Genomic DNA, 17,412 nt, shown 5'->3' with positions numbered 1-17,412 from the left:
TTAAAATGGTGAGTTCAGCTCATCCTATGCTGCATGAGCAAAGTGCTTATGATGGGAAAACCAATATACCCTGAGTGCACAGGCAGAGTATGGCTACATGGCCTGTCTATAAATTACCTCATCATAGTGAGCAGTCTACTTTAATGATGTGCAATCTCCAGCTGTTGAGGCATGTGAGTTAAATGTTATTTTCCTATTTGTAGTATAGGATATAATTGTTTTATTGTCACATTTATCTTGTTTTTTAGGTAATTCTGACTTGTGTCATATAATACTGTGTTATAGTCTGTTTCCTAGTTTACACGTATGTAACTTAACATAATGTTTATATTTGTAATAATGTTGTAATTATTGAGTAAGAGAAGGTGTTATATTAAGTACTATAAGATTCTTGCCTGAGCACAGGTTCACTTCTGAACCTGATTATCACCTTGTACAGTAGTCCTGATGATATAATATATATAAAATAATCAACTGAAGCTTACAGTACATAATGTCATTATGTGATGTTATACATGACCATGTCATTTGTAGTACACGGATTCAGATAATATATTTTTGCAGCTGACTCATTGGTGATTGATTGATTGTTGATTGGTGAATGGTGACTGGTGAATGTTGAGAGTAGTGCTGAAGGAAGTGATAGTTATGCTGTATCTCCATATATGCACCATATTGTAGGTGTTTAGCCATAGTGCTAATTAATTTGGGTTGTGTTATACCCAGTGTGCTGCTTTCTGGGGTAATATTGGCCCAGAAGAAGATAAAGGTCATCATGTGGTGAAGAACCAAGGCTTCTGGACCAATGGTTTTTCACAGACCAAGAGATTTTATGGATCTTTAGGCAGACCCGGTGGGGCAGACCTTTCATTATGGCTCCTCCACCGTTTGACACACCATTGGGGCTCAGAAAAAATCTTTCAGACTTGTGTTTGAATCTGCAAAATATATGTCCCAATGTTCGATATCAAATTTCACTACTTGAGTGGAAACTCATATATCATTAGTTGAGTGGAATCACATCAAAAATTTCACTACTTGAGTGGAAACACATCATATTTCACTACTTGAGTGGAAACTCATCATATTTCACTACCTGAGTGGAAACACATCATATTTCACTACTTGAGTGGAAACTCATCATATTTCACTACTTGAGTGGACACTCATCTGTATTATTAGTTGAGTGAAACATATCATACATCACTATTTGAGTAACTATATCATTTATTACCATTTGTGTGGAAATTGTCAACGTTTATGTGCATTGTTTTTTTCATTGTTTGTACGGAATCACTTTGAATCATTAATCATTGTATCATTTTTACTATTTAAGGTTTTTTCTTGCGTATCGGTTCACATTTCATTTAAATTGCAAATACAATATCAGGTTCATGCATATTTTCTTAAACATCCAATATCTGGATTTTGTTGGTGCACAAATCAAACAATAGTCTTTTTCATTGAATCATTCATAAATAAACATTGTATTTTTGTTACCATCAAAAGTGATCATCATTATAATTCGACACCAACCCGGTTATCTTGTTACATCCTAAATGAGACATCAAAGCATGAAAATTGAATTCTTTTGAGGTCTAATCAATATAACCATGCATAGCATAATTTCATTGACCTGAAAATATTTCCAGTAATGTTATCTTGCAGAAATCAAATTGTTGATGGAGACACATTGACAGATAGACAAATGGCAAGGTCAACTGATGACTGGATGGAGAACATAAGTACATAGAGCTATTCTGACTTTGTAAAGCAGAACCCTAGTTATGCATACAGAGACCTAATTGTGCATAGACAACCCTAATTATGCATAGACAACCTTAATTATGAGTATACAGAGTCATAATATACATTATAAGAGAGCCCTAATTATGCATAAAGAGCACAAATCATGCATCGAGAGCCCTAATTATCTATACACAGAACCCTAATTATGCATACAGAGCCCTAATTAGGGGTTTCTATCCAGATCCCTAATTATGCATATACAGAGCCCTAATTATGCATACAAATAAAACTAAATTTACTGTTAATAGCTATTTTAAAAACTGGCTCAAGGACAATTTATTTTGGCAAATAATTAAAATACATTTTTAATACATAAAATACCAGTACATAATAAACAACTACAGTATTTTATCCCACTATTTTCAGCAGTCTAACTATGGGGTCCTGTTTACCATAATCAGCCATTGTTACTATGGGTGGGTCTTTGGAAATGTTATGCGCATTTTACAGTCAGCCGAAATTTGTATTACTGCAAAAGCAAGCAAGCACCAATGTTGGGTTGAAATAATCAAAAATGAATGCCTTAATTTTATTAGATGTTAAAACGTGAGAAGCAAACATAACTCAAACTCATGCTACATGCAGCTGATGATGAAATAAAAGCATGAGAAAATATATTTTCCACAATTGTAAAACTCATTACCTTTGCATGTCACATAAACTGATAAAAAATATATAAAAATAACAGCAATATTCACAAGTTCACGTATCATCCATTCACAAAATGTTATTTACAAATTCTCAAAACGTTTTTTTACCAATTTGCATATTATTTTAAAAATAGACTATACATGTAATTTAAACAAAATTCCCAAAACTTTTACAGAATGCATCCTGGCTGTAAGATCTTTTGAATATGTTCACATATTGCCAATATGCCATCAAATATTTCCATTTTTGCAATATGGCTCATTTTACTAAAAACATAAAAGTCTTTGAATGACTTCTCTTACACTGCACGAAAGAATTTGTCCAGATTTAAGATAAAGCACTGTGGTATTGAGGGCCTTCAGTTTGTTACTAATAATACCAATCTGCCATCAAATATGGCCAACATTTAAATTAATAGAACAACTTTTAAATGACTCCTCAAAAACAGAAAAAATGTGCCTAAATTTTACAACATGAGGGCTTTCAAGTCCTTGGAAATACTGCTGATCCATCAATTATATATGGCCACCATTACTAATAAAAGAAACACCTTGAACTGATGTTTCAAACACCAACCAACAGAATTCAACCAAATTTGAATGAAAACACCCTGACATAAAAGCCTTACAAATTTAGTACTAGTAATACTGATAACCACCACCAAATACAGACACAATTATTAACAATAACAAAACCTTTTTTTTCAAAAGCAGAAGACAACAGAATACTGCCAAATTTGGAAAACAAAAAGAATCATCCTGACATCAAGGAATTTCAAGCTTGTACAAATAACTAGAATCCTTTATCACATATGGCTGCTGTTAGATTACAGATAAGAAAAAACTTCAAACAACCAAATGTAACAAGAAGCATCCTGACATTATAGCTTTTCAAAGTCAGATTCTGACCAAATGTAACAAAACATGACCCGACATAAAAGCCTTTCAAAGCCATACAAATGATGCTGATTAACCTTCAAATATGGCCATCATTACTAAAAATAGAAAATTTGTAAATGACTTCATAAATATCATTCAATAGAATTTGACCAAATTTGACAAATAACACCCAAGCATAAAGGGTTTTCAAGTTTATGCAAATTATTCTAATCTATTGTCCAACATGGTTACCATAACTAAAAACAACAAATCATTTTATAGATTTCTTGTCAAAAACAACTCAATAGAATTTGCTATTTTGCTATTTTTAGTTATTAGCCAGCCACCATAACATGTAGGGGATAACCTTAACAAGCCAAACGAAACCATGTACAACAATTGTTCAAATAATAAAATTTTGTTTCTGACATGCTAGTTATATCAGTGTTATATGTATCTTGAATATCTCAAGCAAGATCTTATGTTTAAAAGACCTTTACTTCCTGTATCACTTAACACACCTAATGTCTCCTCTAGAATTTGTCAGCTGACAATGAACTTAGAGGGTTATATGATAACATACACACAGACATGGACCCCAAAACGGCCATATTATAGCAGCCATGATTGCAAATCATACACAGAATGTACAGAGAAAACTTGATCTGCAAGTGAAGTTAAATTACGGGCAACTCTCCGCTTGCAACGTTAAAAATAAATATTGCCTCATATTAAAGCTTTAATCCTTATACATTTTCTTATACAAATGAAATAAGCAGCTTTTCTGGCAGATGAGTCTTATATTTGGAAAACCCTGGCCACACAATGTTGCAGCCACAGCTGATGTCACTGTCAAATATTTATGCCTCTGCAGAGCTGATATGTACTGCAAAATAATCATCAGAGAAAGAAACCTCAAATAACACTGCTGGCAAAACCAAAACTGTCCCACTTACAGAAATATCTTCTTTCCTTCTTCGTTGTCTTGCCTGTAATTACAGCTTGCAGTAAATGCAACAATTTTACCATAAACTGTACATATAAAAATTAAGCAAGGATGAAATATTATATAAACATAGCTATTTTAGCTGTTTTTCTAAAAGGCAAACAATGTAATACATACACTGTCTTATTTGATGCATAACAATCAATAGAGAATCGGACAACATTAAAAACTAAGAGTGCCCGCCAACTGCAGCATATAGTATGACCATAATACAATACTCTTGCACACTGTAACAATTTAAACATATCTAAAAATTATCCTGACTACATTTTTTTTATGTTTAAAATATTACTTGCTCCAAACATTTCTGTACCAAAGCATCATGTCCACCAACAAGGAGCCTAATGGCCAAGTAGTCTAAGATGCTCACCTTTACAGATCAGTGACACCTCACATATCTGTCCATGTGAGTACAAGTCTCAGGCTCGAATGACATGGGTATGTGAGAAAGCTTGCCAGTTTCCTGTGGGTCAGTGGATTCTTCCCAGGGTTTTCCCAAAACAATATGCTGGTGGACATGCATAGCTTTTCATGTTTTGAAAAATGGTGTTAAAACCCATAACAACAACATGTCTATATGCATGCTTTTCTCAGCTGTTTTAGTCTCTTCCACAGCATCCTCACAGAGAATAATAAAAACTAACTTTGCATACATCTACAAAAGATATCCAAGTACGACTCAGCAGCAAAAAAAAAAGATCCTAACCTTTTACACTTGACAGTCATAATGCAACGAAGGCCAATCCACATGCAATAATATTTATACGTGCCATTAACAATAATAATAGCAGAAGCAGGAACAGTATGAATAGGTTCATGATCAAGTTTTCTATTTTATTCATATAAAGACAATAATCCCTACAGCCATTAAAAGCACAAGGAATCTCAAAACAATGAAACTTTCAAGCCTTGCTTTCCATAATAATGATTACCTTTAGGTTTGTAAGAATAGCCAATAACCATTTGACAATCAACGAAGATGTTTGACTTTCAAAATTATTTTGAGACCTGTGAGCAATTGGAATTCTTTAAAATGGACACAATTCAATAATATCATAGCAAATTTTGAAGATAGAGATCGTGTCTTTATTGTTTAAATGTTGTGATTTAAATACAATGCATTGTACAATGATACTGTTACAATGTAGATCCATTTGATGCTGAAATCATATATAAAATATCACTTGTTACTTTGGTGTTCATTTCTCATTCTGCATGGTTGTCACAAGTGATGCCCCCATGAGCATGACCAAATCTATACTAAATTTTAAGCTATAAATGCAAAAGTGAATATTCTGACAAACCAAATATCCTTTAAAGAAAATTTGCTACTCAAGGTATGAAAAGAGCCATATCAAAACAAATGTATTGGTAAAGAACATGCATATAATCATCGAAATGTACTATCCTGCCATGTTGTTAATGTATTTTTAGCTGAACAATAAAGTGCTATCTGCCTTTAAAAGTATATTCAAGATGAAAGTATGAAGCTGACTGTGCAAGAATGAGGGACAGCATTTTACATCCAAACCCAAACAAACAAACTAGGTTCCACTCTACATATGTATACTCTTCAGTAATGCTGTACTATAAATAACACATTTATATCTTTAGGAGTTCTACAGTTTATTGTGAAATGTTGTAATCAACCAGTGACATCCTTAACTATATATATATATATATATATATATATATATATATATATATATATATATATATATATATATATATATATATATATATATATATAACTTTTAAAAAAACATCTATTATTATCTATTCTGAAAAAGAACAGAATTTGATAAAATGAAAACTATTTGAAGAGAATATTTAGATTCATTTAGCAAACAACTTACACTTCAACAGGATAGCACACACATACATATTTATATACTTATATCTATATTCTGGACAATTTTTAATGTACAATAAATTGTTGGCAAGTTTCAGTTAGGACTTTACCTAAGGCACCCTGTACATAACAGTTAGGACTACACCCAAGGTACCCAGTACATAACAGTTAGGACTACACCCAAGGCACCAAGTAGACAGTTAGGACTATATCCATGGTACCCAGTACATAACAGTTAGGACTATATCCAAGGTACCCAGTACATAACACCTAGGACTACACCCTAGGTACCCATTACATAACAGTTATGACTACACCCAAGGTACCCAGTACATAACAGTTAGGACTATATCCAAGGTACCCAGCACATAACAGTTAGGACTATATCCAAGGCACCCAATACATAACAGTTAAGACTATATCCAAAGTACCCAGTACACAACAGTTAGGACTACACCCAAGGTACCCAGTACATAACAGTTAGGACTATATCCAAAGTACCCAGTACATAAGTTAGGACTTATACCCAAGGTACCCAGTACATAACAGTTAGGAATATATCCAAAGTACCCAGTACATAACATATAGGCTATACCCAAAGTACCCAGCACATAACAGTTAGGCTATACCCAAAGTACCCAGTACATAACAGTTAGGCTATACCCAAAGTACCCAGTACATAACAGTTAGGCTATACCCAAAATACCCAGTACATAACAATTACGCATATCCAAAGTACACAGTACATTACAGTTAGGCTATACCCAAAGTACACAGTATACAACAGTTAGGCTATACTCAAAGTACACAGTACATCACAGTTTGGCTAAACCAAAAGTACACAGTACAGTTAGGCTATACTCAAAGTACACAGTAACATAACAGTTAGGCGATACCCAAAGTCCCTAGTACATAACAGTTAGGCTATAGCCAAAGTACACAGTACATAACAGTTACTTGCTATACCCAAAGTATCCAGTATATAACAGTTAGGCTATACCCAAAGTACCCAGCACATAACAATTAGGCTATTCCCAAAGTACTCAGTACATAATAATTAGGCTATACCCAAAGAACATAGTACACAACAGTTAGGCTATACCCAAAGTGCACAGTACACAACAGTTAGGCTATACCCAAAGTGCACAGTACACAACAGTTAGGCTATACCCAAAGTGCACAGTACATAACAGTTAGGCTATACCCAAAGTACCCAGTATATAACAGTTAGGCTATACCCAAAGTGCACAGTACACAACAGTTAGGCTATACCCAAAGTGCACAGTATATAACAGTTAGGCTATACCCAAAGTGCACAGTATATAACAGTTAGGCTTTACCCAAAGTACCCAGTACATAACAGTTAGGCTATACCCATTTTTTTAGTACCCAGCAGGGAATCTGGGTGTGTTTAGAAACATTATCATAAATGTCATTATTTTCACTGACAGACTGTGACCATGTTATTGCACAAACTGAAGATGAACATTTGTGAAAACAATTACATTATATTATGCTCTACATACATCCACCCCTGTCTTCCTGGTACTTGATGAGTACTTTAGGCATACATTTGTAAAATGGGTCCAGACTAGTAAATAGGTTCGTACAAATGAGTGCTAGCATGACTGTACTTGTGCTGCTGGCCCTAATAGTTTTTGACAAATATCTTAAAGCATTCAATGTTTCTTAAGAAAACATTTATTTTTAAAATAGACCATGTACAGAATTTTTTAACATTAACATAAACTTTATGACCTTAATTCTTTTTTCTTTGCTTTTGATTTGTCTTTAACATTTTGTAATTTTTTGTATTTATTTTTTGCTGGAATATGATGTCCACTCTGCAAAATGTTTCATTTCTTGTTAAAACCAAATGCACTTATTTTATATTTCGTTTGTATATCATGGATAATTAAATTTTGCAAGAATTTGCTGAGAAATAGCATCAAAACGCATCAAGTAAATCTTTGCATCTGGAATTAAATCAATCTGGCAATATGATTAGTTTTTCTCTTGGTTATCTGCTTCACAAAATGCATTTTTAAAACTGGGTCAGTTTTTTACAAAGCTCCTAATGCCCTTCTTTTAACTCTGTTCCAGATTTATACAATATAGCAACCAAATGATAACACTGACATACAGAACTGAAATCAGGAGGGGGCTATCTTCCTTTTTTTTTCATATGTCTCTGTACAACACTAACTCTTATAACTGAATTAATCCTGGAAACAGAAATCACTACTCACATTATTCACAACACTATTATACACTTTATTTTCAATATAAAAAAGTAAGAGATGTCTGTTTCCCAAATTATAATTTTAATATGCTACAGACATGGTCAACCATAAACTTTACTTGACTCAACTTCTTCTCTAGGAAGTGAGAATGTATAATTGGAGGAACAGGGCATGTTCCGCTATCATTCAAGCCACAATTTTAAAAATGTCAATAAATAACATTATTGTATCAAATATAAAAATATATACTGCAAATTATTTTTTACATTCTAAGGATTCAGGAGAATAAAGACTACTAATTAATTAATATGTTTCATTCATATTCTGACAAGAAATATCATCACTTAAAAGTAAGTTACTGATATCAAAATCCAACAAAAAAAATCAAAGACTCCATTCTGTACAAATTTACAGATCCTAAAAACAGCATGCATATAAGATTGCATCAGACAACAAGTAATCGTTTTACATTTGTATTACCCATCACAAAGGTCATAGGTCTAGTTTATCTAACAAATAAGTTAAACTCAATTAGAGTAGAAATGAAATGATTACCATTACATGAAACATCATTGGAATTAGCACTGACATTCAAACTGGAGATTTTGACCATTTTTTTAAAATGTACACATATATCTTAGAAACTACTGAGAAGAGAGATGTCTATGACATGAATTCCTTATACATTTGTGACCTTTGATACACATGAATTTTAAAACAAATTTGAATTACTTCATATTAATTTTCAAACAATACTTACATACATAGATCTCTTGGAAACTGTCGGGTTTTTTCTTTACCAGAAATTAAATAGCTACATGACTCTATTAACTACAGACTGTATCATAATATCAATATTTATTCTTATAAGTGTGTAATGTGTTGTTCCACTTTTTGCAAGTTAGTTCTGAGTGTTATTCAGTTCTGATAATACATGCTTTATCTTATGATCAAACCTCACTGCCTAATATTATAATACCTAATTGCTTTATCTTACTATAATACCTAATTGATTTATCTTATTATAATACCTAATTGATTTATCTAATAATATCTAATTGCTTTATCTTATAATAATACCTAATTGGTTATCTTATTATAATACTAATTGATTTATCTTATAATAATACCTAATTGCTTTATCTTTTTATAATACCTAATTACTTTATCTTATAATAATACCTAATTACTCTATCGTATAATACCTAATTGCTTTATCTTATACTAATACCTAATTGCTTTATCTTATAATACCTAATTGCTTTATCTTATAATAATACCTAATAACTCTATCTTAAAATACCTAATTGTTTTGTCTCATAATAATACCTAATTGCTATATCTTATAATAATACCTAATGTCTAGTTTAATATCTTTTATGTTTAAAGTTCCACTGACCTCATGTATTGCTTATAGACACATAATTTTCCACTACCATGCACACTCATTTATGTGTGGAGTCAAACTGCAAACAACACAGATCCTGATCTATTGTTGCAAAATGCACTGGTAGATCAGGGTCTATGCTGTTTGTTCTACTGATTACTCCAAACACAGGGTGGTAAAGCAGATCTACAATCACATATTGTGTACAGACAGCAATAACAACAGGAATAAATTTAAAATTTAGATTTGTAAAAAGAAAAGATCTACACTTCACTAGGAATTTTCAGTTTAATAGTCCCATTTAAAGGTTACATTAAAGCTTTTGAAATGGTTTCTTGGATTTGATATTAAAAAAGAAAATATAATTGGGCAAATATGGCTACTGGACTTAATATTCTGACTTCAGCAGCTTGCTGTCTGAGGGTCCTGAGCTAGGCAAGTGGAACACGGAGTAGGTTTTATTTTACTTTACGATTTTTTGAGGGGACAATGTCATGTACATATTAACTTGTAGTTTGAAAAAATACACCTTAATTTATTATGCATAAAACACATATAACAAACCAAAATGAATTATTACAACAGTCATTAAGATTTGGTCACTTTGGAATCAAATAGAAAGAATATCCCATATCCAAATGCACAGCTTCCTGGCAATTGATTGTAGACTTCTTGAATCAAGTCACTGAATGAAAGCATCAGGACTATATGACTCCCTTCAAACCTGAATAATCTGAAGATACATTTATTGTGTGTGTGTGTGCATATATATATATATATATATATATATATATATATATATATATATATATATATATATATATATATATATATATATATATAACTGATTTCCTGTTGAATGAAATATACACACACATACATACAATTATCAACATTTCAATTTTGCAGGTATTATGTTTTAACATTATGGAATCAACTATAGCCCTTTGTATAGTAAAAATGTGATATCTATCACTAAAAATGTAGAATGGAGCCTAGACTGAAGATTTCCAATCTTAAGTACGGAATGCCATGATTCCTTATTCTTATTTTACCATCTGCTGCATCCTCTCACCTTGGATCCGCTTTTAAAGATTGACTGCACCTAATGATTAGCTAAAATTCCATGGACAGTATGATAGAATGTAGGATCACTTTACTTCAAAATGACAAAGTAATGAGCGATATTTCATACATAATGGTGGAGTTACTGGATCTGCTTTGTAATAAAATCATTGTAGAATGCACTATAATTAAATCACATAAATAAACATCATAAAACAATAACTACACACTCCCTATTTATGAAAACTGTTACTATTGTTTTGAATCATGACAAGTAATGATACTGTGCACAAGTCTTAAAATGATCTGCTGAAAATAACAAATAAAAAACTTGTTGCAACAGCAATTTTATCAGTGAAGTTGTCAAATGTTGATGAGTGGTTATCAAATGCTGATCAGATGTTGTCAAATGCTGATCAGTGGTTGTCAAATGGTGACCAGTGGTTGTCAAATGGAGACCAGTGGTTTTCAAATGATTATCAGTGGTTGTCAAATGGTAATCAGTGGTTATCAAATGATGACTTAACTGGTCATCAAATGGTAACCAGTGGTTGTCAAATGGTGATCAGTGGTTGTAAAATGGTGATCAGTGGTTGTCAAATGGTGATCAGTGGTTGTCATTGGTGATCAGTGGTTATCAAATGATGATCAGTGGTTGTAAATGGTGATCAGTTTTGATATCAATCTTGAAGGAATCGGATGTTATGGAAAGTAAAGGTCAAAGTTTAATCTTTTGAACATTCTTTGCATCTGTTGGACATTTAAATGTGAACATTAGCAATATTAGAGATTACTGTCTTTATATTAATAAAAGCTAGAAATTGATCATGAGCCCACTTTATGGCTTTCGATAAGCATTTGATTAATTTTCCTGTGTAGAAATATTGGTGCTGGTGCTTTGGTGTGGCTGCAGGTGCATTATAATTAACCAATGAGCTTTTCTCAGCTCATTCACCATCTCTCAGCACTTTAGAAATAACTGCAAGCAACAAATGTAATTTTACTCACACTTTATGCGTGACTGATTGGAGAAAGACATGGCATACCAGACTTGTAAACAAGAAAGTGTTGAAAGACCTGGTGGTTTCCACCAATCACGTGCCAGCATTAAGTGGAACAGGCATCAAGGGCAACTTCCCCCAGGGTACAGGCCAGCTAAGCAATTTTTCAAGGAAACCCATATTATGTAAATTAATAGATAAACCAGTCATGGACCAGATCCAGCCTGCTAGCCATATTTTGCCTACCCCTGGTTCAGATCAAGTAGCAATGAATATTGCCCTTTAAAGATCATAACAGAAAGGTAAAATATCATTTTATATACAGTACATGTACCAATTTCCCTTAATCTAACTGGAGTACAAGAAAATATAATCTGAGAGAAATAATACTTACAACAGGCTTTTTGCCATTGAGTTTATCTTTTTCATCTTCATCTTCCTCTTCTTCTGAACTACTGCTACTCTGTTCATAGCTTGCCTGTTAAACATAGGGCAGAAAAAAGATCATCCATTAAAATTACATATTGACAAAATAATGCAATTATAACTAAAGTTTTAATCCCAATTAGTGTATATACAGCATGGTCAGAACTATGTTTGCATGAGTCCACACTATTCTTGAGACTTTTCAGCAAAGATTTTCAAAAATTGTATTATATACTTTACATAGGTTTATAATGTTAAAAAAAAACACTCAATTTTGTTTCTTCTCAACATTGAATAGTATAGATATTGAATTGCTGTCACGTAAATTACAAAATTAAAATATACCATTATGAGTTTCTGTTGAGTTTAATACATTATTTTATTGACCTGTGTAACATGATATTGACCTACAAGAGGCACAGACCCATCTGTATTTGATAGGTCAATAAAAGCTTTATGGTACGAGCAAAACGGAGGCCCATCTGTATTTGATAGGTCAATAAAATCTTTATGGTACGAGCAAAACGGACCCATCTGTATTTGATAGGTCAATAAAATCTTTATGGTACGAGCAAAATGGAGGCCCATAATTGCTCCACTTCTTTGATATCATTATTGAAATAACCCCTAACTGAGTACAAATTAATGCACGGTATTAATTTTGAGTGCATATGATCTATCAGCCAAAAAGAATTCAAACATATTTTTGTGTAAGTAATATTATCATTATAAGGTCAATTCTGTAGTACAATAACATGGGTCATGTATGCGCATTTACTCATTTTAAATTAAATACCTTTCACTGTGACATCAAAGTGCATGACATTTGATCCAGATTGTACTGGATCACATCTTTAGGTTCAATTTATCCAAAAATGTCTACGTACTTTAACATTGATTTTGCCCTATGTGCCTATTGGGTCATCTAAAGAATGACCTTCCAAAGAAATATGGATGTATACGAATCCAGATGATGCAAATACTTACCACTTCAAAGTATGTAGAATCAAATTCTAAAAAATGACATCCATTACTGCAATAGTCAGTGTTGAATGCCTACATGACCATTTGATTTGAAGTATTATAAGTAATTATGTCAGCTGATAATTTAAATTAACAATTTAAGCTAAAAGTGTCAGATCAGAAATTACGTTTAAGTTTAAAAGGGTTGGTCTGGGTCAGGCTATGAACGGCTTCAATGGGTTGATCTGGGTCAGTCCATGAACAGCTACAAAGGGTTGATCTGGGTATGTGCCGGCCACAGATGGTTTTACATAATAAATACTAATAACCATACAAATACTTCAGTGTACAAATCTACAATACTCTTCTACTGGTATTTTTTTATGTAGAAGGAAATGTAAATAGCTGATTTTACACATGTGCTGATTTAAAATGCAATTAACAAAACAGGCAGTAATTTTATTTTGTGTTAGCCTTGGCAAGTATAAGATTGGAAAGTGCTCAAAAAATGTCAGCAATTATTGTACTTAAATTGCGTGACTTTATTCACAACCTGATATAAATCACTGTTGCAAATGCATGCACACCTGTTTGTCTCACTCTGTATTGCCCCTGAGATATTAAGGAACATTTATTTAAAGATTTTGTCCTCAACAGAATATATGAGTGTAAATATAATTAGAATGCTATTTAGGTTACAAAATTAGCCCTGTTGTATAATAAAATGTCTCTTCATGCATGAGCCATTATGTAATTGATCATGAGGATGTCATATAATTAACCTGTTGTATAATAAAATGTATATTTATGAATGAGCCAGTATGTAATTGATCACTAGACTGTCATATAATTAACCTGTTGTATAATAAAATGTCTCTTCATGCATGAGCCATTATGTAATTGATCACTAGGATGTCACATAATTAACCTGTTGTATAATAAAATGTATATTTATGAATGAGCCAGTATGTAATTGATCACTAGACTGTCATATAATTAACCTGTTGTATAATAAAATGTCTCTTCATGCATGAGCCAGTATGTAATTGATCACTAGACTGTCATATAATTAACCTGTTGTATAATAAAATGTCTCTTCATGCATGAGCCAGTATGTAATTGATCACTAGACTGTCATATAATTAACCTGTTGTATAATAAAATGTCTCTTCATGCATGAGCCAGTATGTAATTGATCACTAGACTGTCATATAATTAACCTGTTGTATAATAAAATGTATATTTATGAATGAGCCATTATGTAATTGATCACTAGGATGTCATATAATTAACCTGTTGTATAATAAAATGTATATTTATGAATGAGCCAGTATGTAATTGATCACTAGACTGTCATATAATTAAAATGTTGTATAATAAAATGTATATTTATGAGCCATTATGTAACTGCTCACAAGGATGTCACATAAAATTAACCCTGTTGTATAGTAAAATGTCTCTTCATGCATGAGCCATTATTTAATTTATCATGAGGATGTCATATAATTAACCCTGTTGCATAATATCTTTAAATATATGAGCCAATACATAATTGATCAGTAACATATAAAATTAACCCTGTTGTGTAATAACAAATGTCTATTTAAGCATGAGCCATTATGTAATTGATCACAAGGATGTCATATAAAATTAACCCTGTTGTGTAATATCCAATGTCTATTTAAGCATGAGTCATCATGTAATTGATCACAAGGATGTTACATAATTGAAATCTCCTGTGGTTCCAATAAGATATATTAACAAGGAGTCAAGCTATAACTAACTATAGCCATTCATACACATTCATTTCAATATATTAACAAGGAGTCAAGCGATGATTAACTAAAGCCATTCATTCACATTCATTTCAATATATTAATAAGGAGACAAGCTAATAGGATAAACTACAAAATTACGCCATTCATTCACATTCATTTCTTGCCAAATGCAACTACTTCAAAAATAACTGGGGTTTTCTAGTGTGAGAAAAACCTGCAATACCATGACACTACGAAAAGCTACATTACTATAACAATTCTATAAAAAAAAATTGCAATGTGCATTATCAATGATTTGACATGATGATGTTATGGGTCATAATGATGGTACTAATAATAACTACAGCTATTTTGTGTCTTCCCGTAACAAACTGACACATGCTAATTTGATTAGGTCCTTAACCCCCAATCCCCAACCCCACTTAATTAAAGAGTCTTAAATAAATGTAATACATGTATTATGTATGTTATGAGACTACATGGTTGATGTTTGGTAAAAGAAAGAAAGAAATATCATTGAAACTGCAATTTTTGTACATTTGACCTTTGATTTTATCCCCAGAACCATGGGGGAGATACCCCAAAACAATATATATATATATATATATATATATATATATATATATATATATATATATATAGTTTTTACATGGGCATCTGGGTTATATATGTACTATGTTGATGGAATGTCTGCTCAAAGGTTAAGAGAAGACAGTTACAAACAGAAAGATGCATGGACAGACAACACACATGCATCAAGAGAGAGGGTGTCAAATTATCCCTCAACTAAAAAACAGAGATAATGATCTTAATAATGATTGTATGTGTCATCATTATCATCATCATCATCATCATTGTAAATAATGATACATCTTAGACAATTGGACCAATAAATATTAGACAATTGAAAAAATAAGTTAATACTCTCATCTTTTATTTGGAACTTAATCCTTTAGTCTTTTAGTTTCCTCTCCATCAGAATCATCCAAAATAGAATTCTGCAGTATCCTTACAATATTTTAACAAATGTTTACTATGGATATTACGTTTTTACGTTTTAGTATGGATATTACGTTTTTACGTTTTAGTATGGATGTTACGTTTTTATGTTTTAGTATGGATATTACGTTTTTATGTTTTAGTATGGATATTACGTTTTTACGTTTTAGTATGGATATTACGTTTTTATGTTTTAGTATGGATATTACGTTTTTACGTTTTAGTATGGATATTACGTTTTTATGTTTTAGTACAGATATTACGTTTTTACGTTTTAGTATGGATATTACGTTTTTACGTTTTAGTACAGATATTACGTTTTTACGTTTTAGTATGGATATTACGTTTTTACGTTTTACTATGGATATTACGTTTTTATGTTTTAGTATGGATATTACGTTTTTACGTTTTAGTATGGATATTACGTTTTTACGTTTTAGTATGGATGTTATGATACTGTCTGTTTATTATTCCATCCATCCACTGTTCATATCACCTTCTAAACCATTGTGTAGAAATTCACAAAACTGTAGTTATATTACCCTTGGGGTAATGGAGAGGGAGGGAAGGTAATTCATGGATCCAAATCCTTGGACCCATGGAAGGGGTCAAAGGTCAGATATATAACATTTCAATTACAATGACAATTTTGAATATCAGCTTATATATGCAGTAATACCAGAAGAGAAATCATATATTATATGAATTTTGCAATATGAAAACTAAGTCACTGTCAGAGGGTGCGGGTGAGTACAGGGAAGGAGAATATAGAAGAAAATTGGAATTTGCAATGGCAGTCCACAGAAGTTGCTCTAATTTCCAGCTTGACATACTAGGAACTTAATACAGTGTATGTAGTCTTGATTAAAAATATCTCTTCTTGATATACCATTACAATAATTTGAGCTTCAAGAGCCATGCATGTTGAGACCTTAATGATCTATATTTATATTTGTTCCTTCAAATAATTTCAAAGTAGATTGAAATTTCCATGAAGTAGACAATATATTGTGAATGTTTTCCAGGGGTGGCATACCAAACTGGCCATCATGGGTATCCAAATATTTGGCCAGTCTCCAGAGGAAGCCAGGTAAAAGAAGGCTGGTTTAGGGATGTTTCGATCAGCCATTTTTGGACATTTTAGTTAGTTTACAGTGGAAGCCAATAGAAGACAGGTATAGAGACATTTTGGTCAGTCATTTTTGGCATTTTTGCTAGTCTACAGTGGAAGCCATGTTATAGAGGGCAGGTATAGGGACATTTTGTTCAGTCATTTTGGGGCATTTTGGGGGGCAACAGTGGAAGTGATGTTATAGAGGGCAAGTATAGGGACATTTTGGTCAGACATTTTGGG

At 32.2% G+C, this 17,412-nt stretch overlaps 1 protein-coding gene across 1 annotated transcript in view; it reads right to left on the bottom strand.

Annotated features, from left to right (window-relative positions):
• Positions 1-17,187, bottom strand: part of LOC149784496 (coiled-coil domain-containing protein 60-like) — an 82,556-nt gene extending 65,369 nt beyond the window's left edge. The window contains exons 1-3 of the mRNA XM_089932997.1: positions 17,095-17,187; positions 12,287-12,370; positions 4,295-4,327 (exon numbers count right to left, since the gene is read on the bottom strand). Coding sequence (XP_089789123.1) covers positions 4,295-4,327; positions 12,287-12,370; positions 17,095-17,187 — 210 coding nt within the window. The remainder of the gene's footprint in view (positions 1-4,294; positions 4,328-12,286; positions 12,371-17,094) is intronic.
• Between the last annotated feature and the right edge of the window lie 225 nt (positions 17,188-17,412).

The sequence above is a fragment of the Sinohyriopsis cumingii genome, chromosome 14 (assembly GCF_028554795.1).
Source record: "Sinohyriopsis cumingii isolate HCF-2022 chromosome 14, ASM2855479v2, whole genome shotgun sequence".
Lineage (NCBI taxonomy): Eukaryota > Metazoa > Mollusca > Bivalvia > Unionida > Unionidae > Sinohyriopsis > Sinohyriopsis cumingii.
This window is presented reverse-complemented; position numbering and strand designations above follow the sequence as displayed.